The following is a 17,835-nucleotide window of genomic DNA, read 5'->3' as shown; positions in this document are numbered from 1 at the left end:
ATTCAGTAAAAAACCCTGAATGAGAAGATGTGACTGCTGCTCTTCATCAGTTTTAACCTCTGAGACTCAAACTGTTCAACTTTCTCTGGAAGATAAAAACACAGAAATCAACTCAACTTTTCTTTTGCTGTTTCAGAGATTTTCTTTCATTTTCCGTCTCCTTTAGTTTTTCCACTGGAGGATTTTTCTTCTATTAAACTTAAAAATAACTGGAAACTATGATCAGAGAATCCAAACATTCCTCCGTCTCTTTTCTGTCTGGATGAAAACAGTTTACTCTCTCTGCGCCCGTGTCTGTGCGGGAGGGACCAAACGTGGCTCTCAGCCAATCACATCGCGCCCTGCGTCTGGCTCCCAGCCAATGGAGAGCCTCGGTTTGCATGTGACTGAAGAGCCGGCCAAGAATGTGACGCCTGAGTGAACTACACACACACACACACACACACACACAGCAGCTGGGACGGGATCAGCTCACAGCTCCCATCTCACAAAACAAACATTTCAAAACAAACTGGAAACCAGTTCACGAAACAAAACCACGACCAGCAGACGCCGATGACATGAAACTACAAACACCAGCAACACAACAATAATAATCCTGAAGAATAAACAGCTGATCACTTCCTCTTTTCTTTCTTTAATAACATTTATATCAGAGGAGGTTTGTTCTGTTGTGAACGATGAAGGTGAGCGACGCTAACGCAGCGCTCAGCTGTGTGTTTAAACTGTTTCTTCTTCTGCAAGAGAAACGGCGTAATAAACAAGAGACAAACAGAGAGATAAGATACATACATGAGATTAGATCAGCAGGAAAAACTGAGAAGAAGAAGAAGAAGAAGAAGAAGAAGAAGAAGAAGAAGAAGAAGGCTGCAGTGATAAAATGTGTCCAACATGTGAGACGTGATGATGCAGGCGACACACGAGCCAATCAGCAACAAGTATAATTATTGTCTGACTTTAAGAAAACATCTAAAAAAGTTTGTTCTTACTTTTTTAATTTCCTTTAAAAAAGGTTTGTTTTTCTTTTCATTTTAATATTTTTATTCAGTTTTTAATGCATCGTATAAATCACCTTTAACTGTGTGTGAAATATACTGAAATAAACTTTTATTATCGTTCCTTTAATCGTCTTCTGAGGACAAACTAGAATCTGATCAATCACAGATCAATTTATCACATTTCAACTGCAGTTTATGGACATTTAAAAGAAAAACAACAATCTGCCAACATTTAAATACAATGAATTGACATTGACATGAATTTGATTTCCTAACTGATGAACCTGAATCATATTGTGAGAGCGAAGCAGGTTTTACTGGAAGCTTTTTATGTTTATGTAACTTTATTTTGCTTTTATTTCAAGTTTATTACAGCTTTGTTAATAGTTATTTAAAATAAGTTAAACTTTTATTAAAAAGATATTTACTGTTACGATCTTCCTGCTCCTCAGAGATCGATTTCCTGACTCTTTATTACTAAATATTTATATAGTATAAATATCAGCAAATATATGATCTTATTTTCATGGTATCAAGTATTGATATCAGTCTCAATAATCCGCTATCTGTCAGAAAATATGATGCGATTCATCCTGAACGGCAGTGATGAGATATTTCTCTCTGGACCAAAGAGTCAGAAACACAAATATCCCTAATATCACTATTATCACTGATATCACTGTTATCACTAATATCACTATTATCCCTAATATCCCTAATATCACTATTATCCCTAATATCACTGTTATCACTAATATCACTATTATCCCTAATATCACTAATATCACTGTTATCACTAATATCACTGTTATCCCTAATATCACTATTATCCCTAATATCACTGTTATCACTAATATCACTATTATCCCTAATATCACTAATATCACTGTTATTACTAATATCACTATTATCCCTAATATCACTATTATCACTATTGTCACTATTATCCCTAATATCACTTGTATCACTGTTGTCACTAATATCACTATATCCCTAATATCACTATATCCCTAATATCACTATTATCCCTAATATCACTGTTATCCCTAATATCCCTATTATCACTGTTATCACTAGTATCACTATTATCACTAATGTCACTAATATCCCTAATATCACTAATATCCCTAATATCACTATTATCACTAATATCATTATCACTATTATCCCAAATATCACTAATATCACAAATATCACTAATATCATCATTATCACTATTATCCCTAAATATCACTATTATCACTAATATAATCATTATCACTATTATCACTATTGTCCCAAATATCATCATTATCACTATTATCCAAAATATCACTAATATCATCATTATCACTATTATCCTAAATATCACTATTATCAGTAATATCACTATTATCATTGATACCACTATTATCCCAAATATCACTAATATCACCGTTATCACTAGTATCACTATTGTCACTATTATCAGTCCCGCCTCTACCAGGAAAATAAACCGTTATCGTTCCAGTTTGTTTCCTCCTGATTAATCAGACGTCTATGTTTTGTTCTCATCCTTCGTGATGTCATCAAAGAGACAAACAAACAGATTCTGCTCCTCACCTCCTCGTGGACCGCCTCCACCTTCGGGTTACTCCCCGTCCGTCGGAGGCCGGCGCCGGGCCCGCTGCTCGCCGTGGTGGCGTCTGATTTGGATCTCTGGTGTGTCCTCCTGGACGGGGAAACAAACACCTCGGCGTCCCCCGGGACGGGGCTGTCCGGGGCGGGGCCAGGGGGGGAGGAGGAGGACGGGGCTGAAGCCTCCATGTTGCTGCTGTTGTGTCTCCGGTGACAGCGGCGGTGGGACGGCGAGGACACCGGACTCTCGGAGACAGACGCTGAAACTGCTCGCGGAGTGTTTGTGTTGGAGGAAGCAGGAAGTTCATCAAACAGGATGAGTTTGCGCAGTTTGGTGCCTCTGGAGTGACGCTGGGTGGAGATGTGCATGTCGGAGGAGTAAGCGCCCAACAACCAGGCGGACAGCAGCGAGAAGGTTATACTTCCTCTGCAACGGTGGATCTAACACACAAACACACAAACACACAGACTTTAATCACATGTCAATATCTACAATATATAATATCTACACTTTTAGCTTAAACAAGTTTTCACATTGACAGCAGCAGTTCATATAATATTTGTATTTAATCATGGAGGACTGATGGAGAAATCTGTTTCTGAAGGTTCTGTATCGTCTCTCAGGCAGGATGTTGTTGTGTCTGTAGATTCATTCAGTAACGTTCTCAGTCAACAGTCTGATCGTTGAGATTTAATTTTCTTCATTAGGAAACTTTTACTGCAGCTTCTGCTCAGTTAATCTAAGTTAACTAATTAGAGAGATAATTAGCCAACAGCATTCTTTTGGAAAGATGAATGTCATGAGTTGTAGTGGCAGGTTTAGCCTCACCATCTGAGATCCTCTGAGATCCTCCTGGGGGATCTCGAGGTTTCCCAGGCCAGTTAGGATCTATCTCCAGTCTGCTCTGGGACTGTCCCATGTTTCTTCCCTGAAAACCTCTAAAGAGGAGCTCAGCAGGCAACTTGATCAGATGCTGAACCAACTCAACTGGCTCCTCTCAGCATGAAGGAGCAGTGGTTCTCGGAGCTCCTCCTGGATGTGAGTCCAGACTCATGACCACAGCTACTCATTTGTAACCCGAAGGAGGAAATACTTTTATCCAACCACTTATCCCACCCAAACTGCCCCAGTTCAAGCAAGAGGTCATGACTGAAGCCAGCAGAACTCCATCAGCAAGAAGCAGAGATGCAATCATGAGTTCACCAAACCAACATTGTCTGCTCCTTGACTACGACTTCACATTTTGTCCACGGAAATCACAAACACAATCGTGACTCGACAGAACCTTGGTCTCCCCCGGTACCCACTGAGAACATACTTGGCTACACCAGGACTAGATGGCTGGTAGGAACACCTGGGCGCCTGTACTTCTGCAGCACCGCTACAAGATACCACAACGGATGTGAACAAGTCATCAAAGCACATGTATACTGAAGAGGCGAACTCCCATGACCCCTCCAGACTTCTGGCAGAGTAAAGAGCGGATCTCTAATGTGGGTTTCAACAGTCGAGCCTCCCCTCCAGGAGACTGAGCAGTGTGAAACCCTGATAAACCCTCCTTACTACTGTCCTGGAACTTCCACTTGACACTGAACAGGGGAGTCAACCAAGACAGCCTAATAACATCCAGACGGTTTGGCATGTCCGGGCAAATCTAATCCACTCGTCGCATCTTTCCTCTGTGATGTGCAAGACTTATAAGCAAGACCTCAAATCCTGAGACTCTTCCTCCTCCACAGAGGAGTTATTCAGTCGGTGATCAGACTGATCAGAGCTGTAAACTCTGCCATGAGAGAGAGCAAAGACATTACTAGGACGAAGGGAGGACATTTCTCTCTGTTTGATAATGTTAAAAGTAATGAAGAGAGGTAGTGATGGTAGTGAGAAAGCCGGTGAATCAGGTCAATACAACGTTATTTTCTGATTGTTTTACAGTGATTACATTCACCTCTACTTAACCCTGCGGTGGTTGTGGTCGCCACAAGCCCTGATTTGGTCTGAATACGTCCCAAGTGTCAGTTTTTGTGGCAGGAGTCCTAACACAATGTACATGGCGTTGGCTACATGTTATTTATAACAGTCGGTCCCGTACATGGCGTTGGCTACATGTTACTTATAACGGTCGGTCCCGTACATGGCGTTGGCTACATGTTACTTATAACGGTCGGTCCCGTACATGGCGTTGGCTACATGTTATTTATAACGGTCGGTCCCGTACATGGCGTTGGCTACATGTTACTCATAACGGTCGGTCCCTTACATGGCGTTGGCTACATGTTACTTATAACGGTTGGTCCCGTACATGGCGTTGGCTACATGTTACTTCTAACGGTCGGTCCTGTACATGGCGTTGGCTACATGTTACTTCTAACGGTTGGTCCCGTACATGGCGTTGGCTACATGTTACTTCTAACGGTCAGTCCTGTACATGGCGTTGGCTACATGTTACATATAACGGTCAGTCCTGTACATGGCGTTGGCTACATGTTACTTATAACGGTCGGTCCCGTACATGGCGTTGGCTACATGTTACTTATAACGGTCGGTCCCGTACATGGCGTTGGCTACATGTTATTTATAACGGTCGGTCCCGTACATGGCGTTGGCTACATGTTACTTATAACGGTCGGTCCCTTACATGGCGTTGGCTACATGTTATTTATAACGGTCGGTCCCGTACATGGCGTTGGCTACATGTTACTCATAACGGTCGGTCCCTTACATGGCGTTGGCTACATGTTACTTATAACGGTTGGTCCCGTACATGGCGTTGGCTACATGTTACTTATAACGGTCGGTCCCGTACATGGCGTTGGCTACATGTTACATATAACGGTCGGTCCTGTACATGGCGTTGGCTACATGTTACATATAACGGTCGGTCCTGTACATGGCGTTGGCTACATGTTACATATAACGGTCAGTCCTGTACATGGCGTTGGCTACATGTTACATATAACGGTCGGTCCCGTACATGGCGTTGGCTACATGTTACATATAACGGTCAGTCCTGTACATGGCGTTGGCTACATGTTACATATAACGGTCAGTCCTGTACATGGCGTTGGCTACATGTTACATATAACGGTCGGTCCTGTACATGGCGTTGGCTACATGTTACATATAACGGTCAGTCCTGTACATGGCGTTGGCTACATGTTACATATAACGGTCGGTCCTGTACATGGCGTTGGCTACATGTTACATATAACGGTCGGTCCTGTACATGGCGTTGGCTACATGTTACTTATTGACTAGATACTAATTAGCTGTTTTAATAACAAGACAACACTGATTAACTGAGCAGATATGATGGTTATTGATTTAAATAATCATTCATATGGATCAGTGATGAAATGTTTGGTTCACATTCAGAATCTTGTTGAGACACAAACACAATCAGCCATCTTTCAAGCGGCGGTTGCGTGTTGTTGTGTTTGGACTCACCAGGTACGGTCTGATGGCGTCTCCCACCTCCGTGTCCATGTGCACGTACATGTTGAGCAGCTGCGGCAGGTAACAGTCCACCTCGCTGTCGGGGAAGCTGAAGAGGCGGTTCCCGATGTACGCCTGCACCCCCGGCTCCTTCGACTTGTACAGGTAGGAGATCGCCATGGAAACGTCAAACAGCTTGGACTCGAACAGGCGCAGCAGCCAAGACTGTTTTGATGATGATGATGATGAAGGCATTGAGGAAGCTTCCGAGTGGGCTGAAGGAGACGGATCTGGATGGGAAACAGCACCTCGTTTTCGTCCCTCCTTTCCACCACTCCCCTCCTCCTCCTCCTCCTCTTCCTCATCCTCCTCTTCCTCTTTGATGGAGCTGGTGTCCGGGCTGATGAGCCACTGTGGACCGCAGCGCTCTGATGAGTCTGTGCAGTGTTGTTGTTGTTGTTGTTGTTGATCGTCCTGTTGTTGTTTGTTGTCCAGTTGTTGCTGTTCAGGCACTTCTCTGTTCTGCAGTTTCACCTTCAGGAGAACTTCCTGACAAGCCTTCAGAGCCACTTCAGGGTCGATCACTGGACGCAGAAAACAGAGAGATCAATAATGATTATTTTCTTCGTCAGTTTAAGTCGACGTCTTTAAATGTTTGAAACCCAAAAACACTGAATGTCATAGAAAACTAAAGAAAACAAATATTCACATTTAAGAAACTGGAACCAGAAAATTTTGTCAGGATTTGCTTGAAAAGCGACTAAATCATTTCACCTTTTAACAAAGTAGTTGCAGATTATTTATTGATTAACTGACTGATCGATTAACGGATGAATTTGAGTTCATTCTTGAGTTTTGGATTTAAACTGTTCTGGCTTCCTGTTTGAATTCTTTAACATTATTATTATATAAAACAATCTCTTCGTGCTGAAGTGACCCTGCAGTGTCCGTTACCTTGGTCGGCCCCCAGGTCCATCTCCATGGCGTCCTCTGAGATGACGTCCAGCGGCGGGCTGGGACCTCGGGGGTCGCCGCCGCTCGACATGCCGCTGCTGCCGATGCCCTCGCTGGCGCTGCTGCTGCTGCTGCCGAGGCTGCCGGTGCTGCCGATGCTGCCGCTGGGGCTGGAGCTGCGGGGGCTGGCGCTGGGGGAGGACGGCTGCTCGCTGTGGGGGGGCGGGGGCAGCTGCAGCTGGGGGCGGGGGTGGTGGTGATGATGATGGTGGTGGTGATGATGATGATGGTGGTGGGCGGGGCAGTCAGAGGAGCTCTCAGAACAAGAGGAGGAAGAGGAGGAGGAAGAGGAGGCGCTCGAGGGGGAGGAGGGACAGGAGAAGGTGGTGGGGGAGGAGGAAGAGGCCGGGGGAGGGGGCGGGGCCGGGTGGGAGGGGCTGATGTGGAGCGGCCGCAGAGCCGGGGACAAGGACACCTCGGCGTCGGCCATGTTGGAAAAGCCTGCAGAGAGAAAGAAAATGATTTTACATCCAGATGTTTTTAAAAAACCCAAAACAACAGAACGTCGTAAACAAATAAACTAACCGACCAACAGCGTCTGAAAACATCCCACAGTTTCAGTAACTTCCTGTTGGTTCAACGCCTCCTGCTGGCCGGTCAGCATATTGACCACAGACTGATGTAACTTCCTGTTGCGGCCATGTTTTAATGCCAGCTGTTGAATGAAGCTGATGTTCAGTCCTTCCTGCTCACCATGACTTCCTGTCAGTTTTCATGTTTTCTACGCGTCTGTTGTTTGTACTTAACGTTCGTTCCTTCTTGTTTTCAATAAAGAGTCTCAACATCACGTCGTGGTCTGACAGCAACTTATTTGGAGTTTTTATGTTGCTGGGTAACTGAGAAGAGCTTCAGTGATTGGTCGGGTGTGTGGCGGTGTGATAGTAGGCGGAGTTTAAACGTCTGAGTGACCATCATATTGTCTTCCAGGAGAAACTGTTTGAAATGTCCAATTTGTTTCCACATCTGTCGGATTGACGGCGTCTGATTCCAGCTTTAAACACTTCACATCATACAAACTAGTTTGTTTGAAGCATTCTGATCCTGAAAGGCTTCATTCTGCTTTTACTGGTTTCCTGTTATTTATTTCCTGTTCTGATGTCGGATGTTAAACTGAATGTTTGTAGAAATGATGCCTGCAAGTCAAAAGTCAGGGCTTCAACCTGCTCTACGCTTCGCTTGTATCTTACCAACAAGCTGCTATCCGCTCTGTAGCCTTGGTTGCTAAGGTTGTTGCTAAGGTGGTTGCTAAGGTGGTTGCTAAGGTGTTTCCATGTGTTGTTCAGCTCCAACATGTACGGATGGATTTGAGAAGTTGACATTTGGAGTAAAGAAGGAGAAGAAGAAGTGAAATCCTGCTACTATAGTTTGTTTACGTAGCCTCCGGAGCCGGAGGAAGCTTCCTGAAGCTGACCAATCAGAACAGAGCGGGCTCATCAGGAGGCGGGGCCTTAAAGAGACAGGAGCTAAAACGGCCTGTTTCAGACAGAGGCTGAACTGAGGGGCTGCATAAAGGACCAGTAGAAGATCAATAAGGAGTTTTTATTCCAGTAGAGACCCAGAATATAAATATAGAGGCTGGAGATGAGCTGAATATGAGTCATCTATGATACTTAGTTCAAAAATAAAACACCATGTTGGTTTGTTGGAAAACAAACGTTCAGCTGGTCAGAAACAGTTTCATGATTCTTACACAAACATCATGTCTGCAGAATCTGAGACGATCTGAGTCGTGTTTGCACGGTCATGTGACTCCCACCCACGCTTCAGAGAGTGTGTGTGTGTGTGTGTGTGTGTGTGTGTGTGTGTTATGTAACGTCCTCCTGCCTGCACGCCAACCTGTCATCACAGCTGAACAGGAAGTGAATTATATGTGATCCTCCTGCTGTCTTCATGATGAATGTGCTTTATTTAGAGCTCAATGTTTTAACATTCAAATCTGAAATATGACAATAACTTTAAAGAAAATAAATATCTTCACATTTTTCTCTTTATGAGCAGAAACAAAACATTTTTAGATCTTTTGTTGGGACGAAGAAAATTAAAGCTGAATATTTATCAAAATAAAAATCTTTCTAATAAATGAAGAAAGTTTTTGTTGATCAAACTGACAGTTAATGAATCCTCAGTGATGTCATGATGTATCAGATCATTGATCAGCTGCAACGTCCAATCAATAACTGACTTCAGATAAAAGGGGCGTCGGCTTGAGTTTCTTCACACTGAGACAAGAAGGATTCTGGGTCAGCGAGGAGCCGTCGATACTGACAGCTGATCTGCATCATCTCTGCACTGAGGAAGAGGAGGAAGAGGAGGAAGAGGAGGAAGAGGAGGACTAGATCAGCGACCAGCAGCTGATCTGCATCATCTCTGTACTGAGGAAGAGGAGGAAGAGGAGGAAGAGGAGGACTAGATCAGCGAACAGCAGCTGATCCGTCACCGTCTGACCTCCTCTCTGCTCTCCGTCTCCATGACGACGCTTTTATGACGGCGTTCTGTGTTTCCGTGACGACACGTCTTCATCAGAACAGAGGAGACGAGTTTAAACTCTGGAGCTGAGACGACGTCATCATCATCATCATCATCATCATCATCTGACTTTTCACCCAGAAAGCAGAAGATGCTGGATGATGTCATCGATCTGATATCAGGACTATTGATTATTTATCATTTAATCTGTTTTTGTTGTTTTGTCAGAAAACGTTGAAACATGTGGATCAATATTCACCAGCGATGACATCATCAAATCATCAATCAATCATAATAACTGGTGATTAATTTAATAGTTGACAACTAATCTATTAATCGATTGTTACAGTTTAAACTCTGTTCACTCTGATGTATTGATTAGTATTGATTAGTATTGATCAGATGTTGCTGCTTTATTATTGATTATTAATTATTGATCTCCATGTAAATTGATCACTCCTGATTTAATCAATATATAAAAACAAACATCTCAGCAGAGTCGAGTTGTTGTTCTGAAGCTTCCTGTTGATGCTTTTATTCAAACTGACCTTTGACCTGCTGATGTTTCATTATTATTAATTATTATTAAATCATATCTATTGATCAGATTTCTTACTTTACTGCTTGTTGTGTCATTTTTAATCATTTCACTCTTGTGAAGAACTTGATGACTTTGCTCTGTGAAAGAACAACAACAATAATAATAATAATAATAATAATAATAATAATAATAATAATAATAATAATGATGAGGGTTTTCCAGTGTTCCCAGTGTTTCCAGTGGAAGTCATGGAGGATCAACGTGAAGCTTTTATGAATCATATCAAGTGAAACTTCAGATCAATAACAGACGTTTAGAAGCTGTTCGAGTTAATAAAGATCCAATCAGCTCATGAACCAATCAGAAGCCTCCGCTGACAACAGCTGATCATGTTTTCATCTGTTTAGTATGAATGAAAGCGTCTGAACTCCAGATGTTCTCAGTGTTTGCTGTGATGTCATCGAGTCTAGACGACAATCTGTAAAACGCTTAACGATCTTATTAATGATCCTTATATTGATTAATGACTTTACTGTGATTCATTTTATAATTATTTTAATTCACACAAGAGTCAAAACATTTTATTTAATCCTGTCGACACACACTCACACACACACAATAACACACTAACACACACACAATAACACACACTCACAGCTTTATAAATGTGTTTGAGTCTCCAGCTGATTATGTTTTAATATTCAGATTAATAATAATAATAATAATAATAATAAACTAGTTTCAGCCTAAAATCTGATTCTTCATCTGAAACTCTGATCGGAGTGACATCACCAGAAAACCTCCTGATGACATCATCATCATCATCATCATCATCATCATCAGCGCCTACAGCTGACAAGCATGTGGAGAGGAGCATGATGTCATCGTGTGTGTGTGTGTGTGTGATGGTTTCCAGATGTGAGCTTTCTGGAGCGTTGAGGCGTGGGCGACACACACACACACACACACACACACACAGCGGTAACACACACACACACACACACACATACAGCGGTAACACACACACACAGCGGTAACACACACACACACACACACACACATACAGCGGTAACACACACACACAGCGGTAACACACACACACACACACACACACACACACACACACACACACACACACACAGCGGTAACACACACACACACACAGCGGTAACACACACACACACACACACACATACAGCGGTAACACACACACACACAGCGGTAACACACACACACACACACACACAGCGGTAACACACACACACACACACACACACACACACACACACACACACACACAGCGGTAACACACACACACACACACACACATACAGCGGTAACACACACACACAGCGGTAACACACACACACACACACACACACATACAGCGGTAACACACACACACAGCGGTAACACACACACACACACACACACACACACACACACACACACACAGCGGTAACACACACACACACACAGCGGTAACACACACACACACACACACACATACAGCGGTAACACACACACACACAGCGGTAACACACACACACACACACACACAGCGGTAACACACACACACACACACACACACACACACACACACACACACACACACACACACACACACACACACACACACACACACACACACACACACACACAGTCTGCTGGAGACTATTAACCTTAAAACAAATCTGCATCATGAAGTTTAATATTTTACGTTATGATTTGTGAGGAACACCTGCTACACACACACACACACACACATCTCCTCAATGTTGTTGCTATAGAGACAGTGTGTGTGTGTGTGTGTGTCGGATGTTCGTCAGTATTCAGAAAGTTTTATTCCTAAATTTTCTTCTTAAAAAGTTAAAACTAAGTTTGAATTGAAGTTTGTTTCTCTGAGCTGAAAGTCTGATTTGAAAGGGGCGGGACTACGAGCAGGATTTGTGACATCACAACTAGTTTGGACCAATCAGGGTCCAGTCTGTAACTGACACAGTGTGATGAGATGAAGTTAATAACACAGCTGGAAACGAGCAGAACACGCTGACGTGATGAAACACCTTCACGTCGCTTTTATATTGTTTGTTTTGCTGATTTGTTTGTTTGTTTGTCTCTGGAGGTTGTTTACATGTTGTATTATTGTGCGTCATGTATTCTGTCTTCATCACAGTCACATGTATGAACTTTGTGTTTTAAAGTGTGATGCCACATCACTGCTGACCTTTGACCTGCTCACTGCTGATTGGCTGTGTGTGGTATCCAGGTTACGACTCTCCTTTAATCTCACTGATTCATTATCAATCAATAAAAACACGTCTGAAGCTCCTGCAGGTGACGTTTGTAAAAACTGAACAAGAATAAAACAGTCTGATTCAATACAAACTGAATCTGATCGATCGATCAATAAGAAACTGAACGGAGCTCATTCACTGCTCTGTGTGTGTGTGTGTGTGTGTGTGTGTGTGTGTGTGTGTGTGTGTGTGTGTTTTCTGGGCTCTAGTTCAAATCACAGTCAACAACTGCAACATGACATCATCATCAGAGCATCTCACACTCACACACACAGCAGAGGAAGTGTGAAGCTGCGATGACACTGAAACACAAAACACGTCTGACAAGAAAAATCTGAAAGAAGGTCGTTGTGTGAACATGAAGAGATTTTATTTTGCTGCAGTTTGTTTATTTACAAACAAAAACAAAAACAATATAAATGTCAGCGATGAAGCTAAATGTTAGCTATGAAGCTAAATGTTAGCTATGAAGCTAAATGTTAGCTATGAAGCTAAATGTCAGCGATGAAGCTAACTGTCAGTGATGAAGCTAAATGTTAGCTATGAAGCTAAATGTTAGCGATGAAGCTAAATGTCAGCGATGAAGCTAAATGTCAGCGATGAAGCTAACTGTCAGTGATGAAGCTAAATGTTAGCGATGAAGCTAACTGTCAGCGATGAAGCTAACTGTCAGCGATGAAGCTTACTGTCAGTGATGAAGCTAATGTCAGCGATGAAGCTAATGTCAGCGATGAAGCTAATGTCAGCGATGAAGCTAACTGTCAGCGATGAAGCTAATGTCAGCGATGAAGCTAACTGTCAGTGATGAAGCTAACTGTCAGAGATGAAGCTAACTGTCAGTGATGAAGCTAACTGTCAGAGATGAAGCTAACTGTCAGCGATGAAGCTAACTGTCAGAGATGAAGCTAACTGTCAGAGATGAAGCTAACTGTCAGAGATGAAGCTAACTGTCAGTGATGAAGCTAACTGTCAGTGATTAAGCTAACTGTCAGAGATGAAGCTAACTGTCAGTGATGAAGCTAACTGTCAGTGATTAAGCTAACTGTCAGAGATGAAGCTAACTGTCAGAGATGAAGCTAACTGTTAGCGATGAAGCTAACTGTCAGCGATGAAGCTAACTGTCAGAGATGAAGCTAACTGTCAGCGATGAAGCTAACTGTCAGCGATGAAGCTAACAGCTGTTAGTAACCACGTTGGTGTTTTGGGCAGTTTTTTTTGATCATGTTGAAGAGAAATAAAAATATAAAAGTCACCTTCAGACCTGTGATTAATGTTTTACTTTATTTTATTTGTCTATTGTGTCCGTCATTGTCTCTTATCTGTTTATCAAATGTGTATTTCCTTTTAAATCTATTTGAACTTTGAACTTTGAAATCACACTGACATGTACGAAAGGTGTTGTACTGACAGAGTTTCCTTGTTTTCATCCTGTGTCTCCGTGGAAACGACGGTGTTGTCACCTGATTTACAGGAAGTTTGACCTCTCGGGTTGATTTGTTTTGGTACAATGAGGAAGTGAAGACAGGCTTCAGATTTCAGCTCTGATAGAAAGTTTCTCTGTTGTTCCTGTTTGGTTACAAACAGATTGAAGTTTCTTTGGGTTCAGACATTAAAACAGAATGTTTGACTTCTTTTAAGTGAAAGGTTTTATAGAACATCATGTTTTTACTGCATCGGCACACAACTGATCCGTTATCAGAGCTTCAACTCCACCGTCAGCTTTAGCAATGGATTCTGGGTATTGCAGTACACTGTAACAGTCTGGACTGCATTTTTAAAAAATACTTTGAATTACAGCAGCAACAATTTGTTGATTATTCAATTAGTTGCCAACTATTATTATTATTATTATTATATAATAATAAAGAAAGTTTCAGTAAATATTGCTGTGAACGTATTGAATCAGAGGCTCAGCTGGTTTGAACGCAGCGTCACTACAAACAGATGGAAGCAGTGACGTGTGCAGTTCAAAGTGTGAAGTTTATTATCACAACATCACAGTTGACACACACACACACACACACACACACACACACACACACGTTCAGTCACTTTGATTATTTCAAGTGTTTTAACTTTTTACTATTAAAATGATTTTAAGACACTGAGTGACGTGTTTTTGTGTAAAGTTTAAAGTTCTGCCACAAAATCTAAATGATGAAAGATTCTGCTGTCACTTAAATGAATGAATTCTCTGCTCTCATGTTAATGAGACTGACACCGAGGAGTTTACACTATAACAATCATTAAATACTTACAGTAAATACAGATTTACTGTAAGTATTTTTAACTCTGTATACTTAAATGTGACTTATTTTAAGTGAACAAAACATAAATAAGTGAATTATTTTGTATTTCTTCACCTGAGTTTTGCACAGAGACACCATTAACTGAATAATAAAATGTGAAAAATCCCACCTGAAAGTCCCTCAAAGGCCTCCGTACCTCTGAAATCCTGACTGTCAGTAAACATCACACTGTTAACAAGTACCAAGTACCACTGTTAACAAGTGAACAAGTGTTTATGTCTAATATCTCTGTACATACAGGAAGCAAAATATACATTAAAAAAAGTAGAAGTACATAAGTATTATGAGCTTGATGTAGTTAAAGTATTGCAGTAAAAGTACATAAGTATTATGAGCTTGATGTAGTTAAAGTATTGCAGTAAAAGTACATAAGTATTATGAGCTTGATGTAGTTAAAGTATTGCAGTAAAAGTACATAAGTATTATGAGCTTGATGTAGTTAAAGTATTGCAGTAAAAGTAGTGGTTTGGTCCCTCTGACTGATATATTATTATATATGACATCATTAGATTATTAATAGTGAAGCATCAGTGTTAGAGCAGCATGTTACTGTTGTAGCTGCTGGAGGTGGAGCTAGTTTACACTACTTTATATACAGTTAGCTAGTTTAGTCCAGTGGTTCCCAACCTAGGGGTCGGGCCCCTCCAAAGGGTCAGCAGATAAATCTGAGGGGTGGTGAGATGATTAATGGGAGAGGAAAGAAGAAAAAACAAAGTTCTGATACACAAATCTGTTTTCAGTTTTTGGACTTTTTCTCTAATCTTTGATTTTTGCTGAAATATTGGATCATTTGAACATTTATTGAAATGAAAGCATGTGAGAAGTTTAGAGGGAAAAATCACTATTTGGTGGAGCTGTTAACAACTCATAGACATGTGAAATGTGACCCCGACTACACACTGCTTTTTGTAAGACGTCAAAAGACAAAAAGGTTGGAAACCACTGGTTTCATCTTTAACAATGTGTTGTATTTTAAAAGCTTGTTATATTATCCATTGTGTCAAATCTTCATCTGAAAAGTAACTAAAGCTGTCAAATAAATGTAGTGGAGTAGAAAGTACAATATTTCCCTCTGAAATGTAGAAAGTAGCATCACATGGAAATACTCAAGTAAAGTACAAGTACCTCAAAACTGTACTTAAATACAGAACTTCAGTAAATGTACAAGCCACAAGTGGCTGCAGGTAAATTATAGAGACTTTGCAGTTGAAATAAACGAGATAAAAACAGTAAAATGTTCAGAAGCAGCGTTTATATTCCTGCAGGAAACATCAGACCGAAACAACAGCTGATAAAATCCCTCAAATACTCTGAAAACACACAAGTTTAAACAGGAAGAAGACAGAAAAGTACAAAAGTTTGGTTGAATATAAAACCAATTCTTTTAGAGGTATTTCAGATATATTTGGAGGTATTATAGAGCATTATGGAGAACTCTGAGGGTGTTTTGGAGTATATTGGAGTAATATGGCGATATGGGGTATTTTGGAATGTTTTGGAGTATTCTGGAGGTATTTCAGAGATATTCTGGAGTATTTTTAAGATTTTTGGAGTATTTCAGATATATTTTGGACTATTTCAGATGTATTTTAGAGTATTTTGGAGGTTTTTTGGAGTATTTCAGATATATTCTGGAGTATTTCAGATATATTTTGGAGTACTTCGGATATATTCTGGAGTATTTCAGAGGTATTCTGGAGTATTTGAGATATATTCTGGAGTATTTGAGATATATTTTGGAGTATTTCAGATGTATTTTGGAGTATTTCGGATATATTCTGGAGTATTTCAGATGTATTTTGGAGTATTTCGGATATATTCTGGAGTATTTCGAAGGTACCGCAGGCGGCAGCAGAGCCGCTCCCTCCGGATGAAAACACCCGGAGGAAGGAGGAGCAGAGCCGGGCAGCAGCAGGCCTGCAGTCCGGGGACTCCTCACACGGTTACCGGCGAGCTGAACCGAGAAAATCACAGAAAAACAGGCAGAAACACAAACACGCCCGGAGGAGGAGGACACCTACCCGGTGACTGAGGCGGCTTCACTCCGGTTTCAACGTCTCCACACTCGGGGTTTAATCCGGTTTTCGTCCCGGGACTTTACGGGTTGGATCCAGAGTTTCAGTCCGGGTCTCGGTGCTGGTTTTCAGGCTGTGAAACGATCCATTTGTCCGGGGTTTGTGGCCTGGTTCAGCTCGGCTCGGCCTGCTTTAAAGCAGCAGTGACGCAACATCCGTCAAAGCAGCAGGAACTCAACAGGACTACACATCCGGTACGAATTTACACAATAAAAGCATAAATAACAATAATGAAGCTGACAGATCGTCATCAGTCGCAGCACTAAAAATGACGTGATGAAGGTAATTTGCGGTTTTTTGATGTTTTTGAACCTCAGTATTTGGACAGTTTCCGTTTGAAGGTCACATCACATCTCTGATCTTCTCTTGAAGCTTCCAGAGCTTTCAGCTCAGCTGCTTCTGGTCTTCTTCTAGTTCCTGAGGTTAAACCTGGTGGAGCTGCTTTCAGCTGCTCACATCTGGAAGTCCAAACTAAAGAAACATCTGTTTGCTTTTAATGAACCAGTGCAGCAGATGAGACTCTTCAGTGTTTGACACTTTGAGTTTTTATTGATGTTTAGTAATAAAGATGTATTTACTGTTGTTTACCACCATGTTTACAGGAAGTATAATGTGTAAACTGTTGGATTATTTGTACTGTACAGCAGCAGCACTGTGTGTCCACGATGAATAAAGTCTTAACTTTACTTTTTATCTGCTTTTGACTTATTTTATTGTCCTATAAACATTTTATCCTTTTAGTCTCATCTGTGTGCTAATATTATTTCGCATTTTGTAAAACAGCTTTTATGTTGAAGACGTGATGTCATCATTTCCGGTGTTGTTCCGGTCAGCTTGATGAAGCAGCTGGTTTTGGTTCTGTTTCCGTTTGGACCAAAACATTCAGCCTGTCCTCCCACTCTGCTCTCCATCTGTCTCAACTAAAACCCGATGAAAAGAGAGAAGACGACAGGAAAGAGAAGAGAAATGAGAAGAAAGGAAGAGACAAGAAACAAAGAGAAAGGAAGTAAAGGAAAGGAAGCGACAGAAGGAAAGGAATAGAAAAAGGAGAAAGGACGTAAAGGAGGAAAAGGAGAGAAAGAAGGAGGAAATAAAAGAAAGGA

At 41.5% G+C, this 17,835-nt stretch overlaps 1 protein-coding gene across 1 annotated transcript in view; it reads right to left on the bottom strand.

Moving 5' to 3' along the window:
* The window catches only part of LOC137198883 (phosphatidylinositol 4-kinase beta-like), a 29,783-nt gene extending 12,922 nt beyond the window's left edge, over nt 1-16,861 (bottom strand). Inside the window, exons 1-4 of the mRNA XM_067612887.1 lie at nt 16,679-16,861; nt 6,985-7,485; nt 6,043-6,614; nt 2,580-3,035 (exon numbers count right to left, since the gene is read on the bottom strand). Of these exons, the coding sequence (XP_067468988.1) occupies nt 2,580-3,035; nt 6,043-6,614; nt 6,985-7,474 (1,518 nt within the window). The 5' untranslated portion in view covers nt 7,475-7,485; nt 16,679-16,861. The remainder of the gene's footprint in view (nt 1-2,579; nt 3,036-6,042; nt 6,615-6,984; nt 7,486-16,678) is intronic.
* Nucleotides 16,862-17,835: the final 974 nt, after the last annotated feature.

This window comes from Thunnus thynnus, chromosome 15, assembly GCF_963924715.1.
Source record: "Thunnus thynnus chromosome 15, fThuThy2.1, whole genome shotgun sequence".
Lineage (NCBI taxonomy): Eukaryota > Metazoa > Chordata > Actinopteri > Scombriformes > Scombridae > Thunnus > Thunnus thynnus.
Note: the sequence above shows the minus strand (reverse complement) of the source record. Positions and strands in the feature narration are given on the sequence as shown.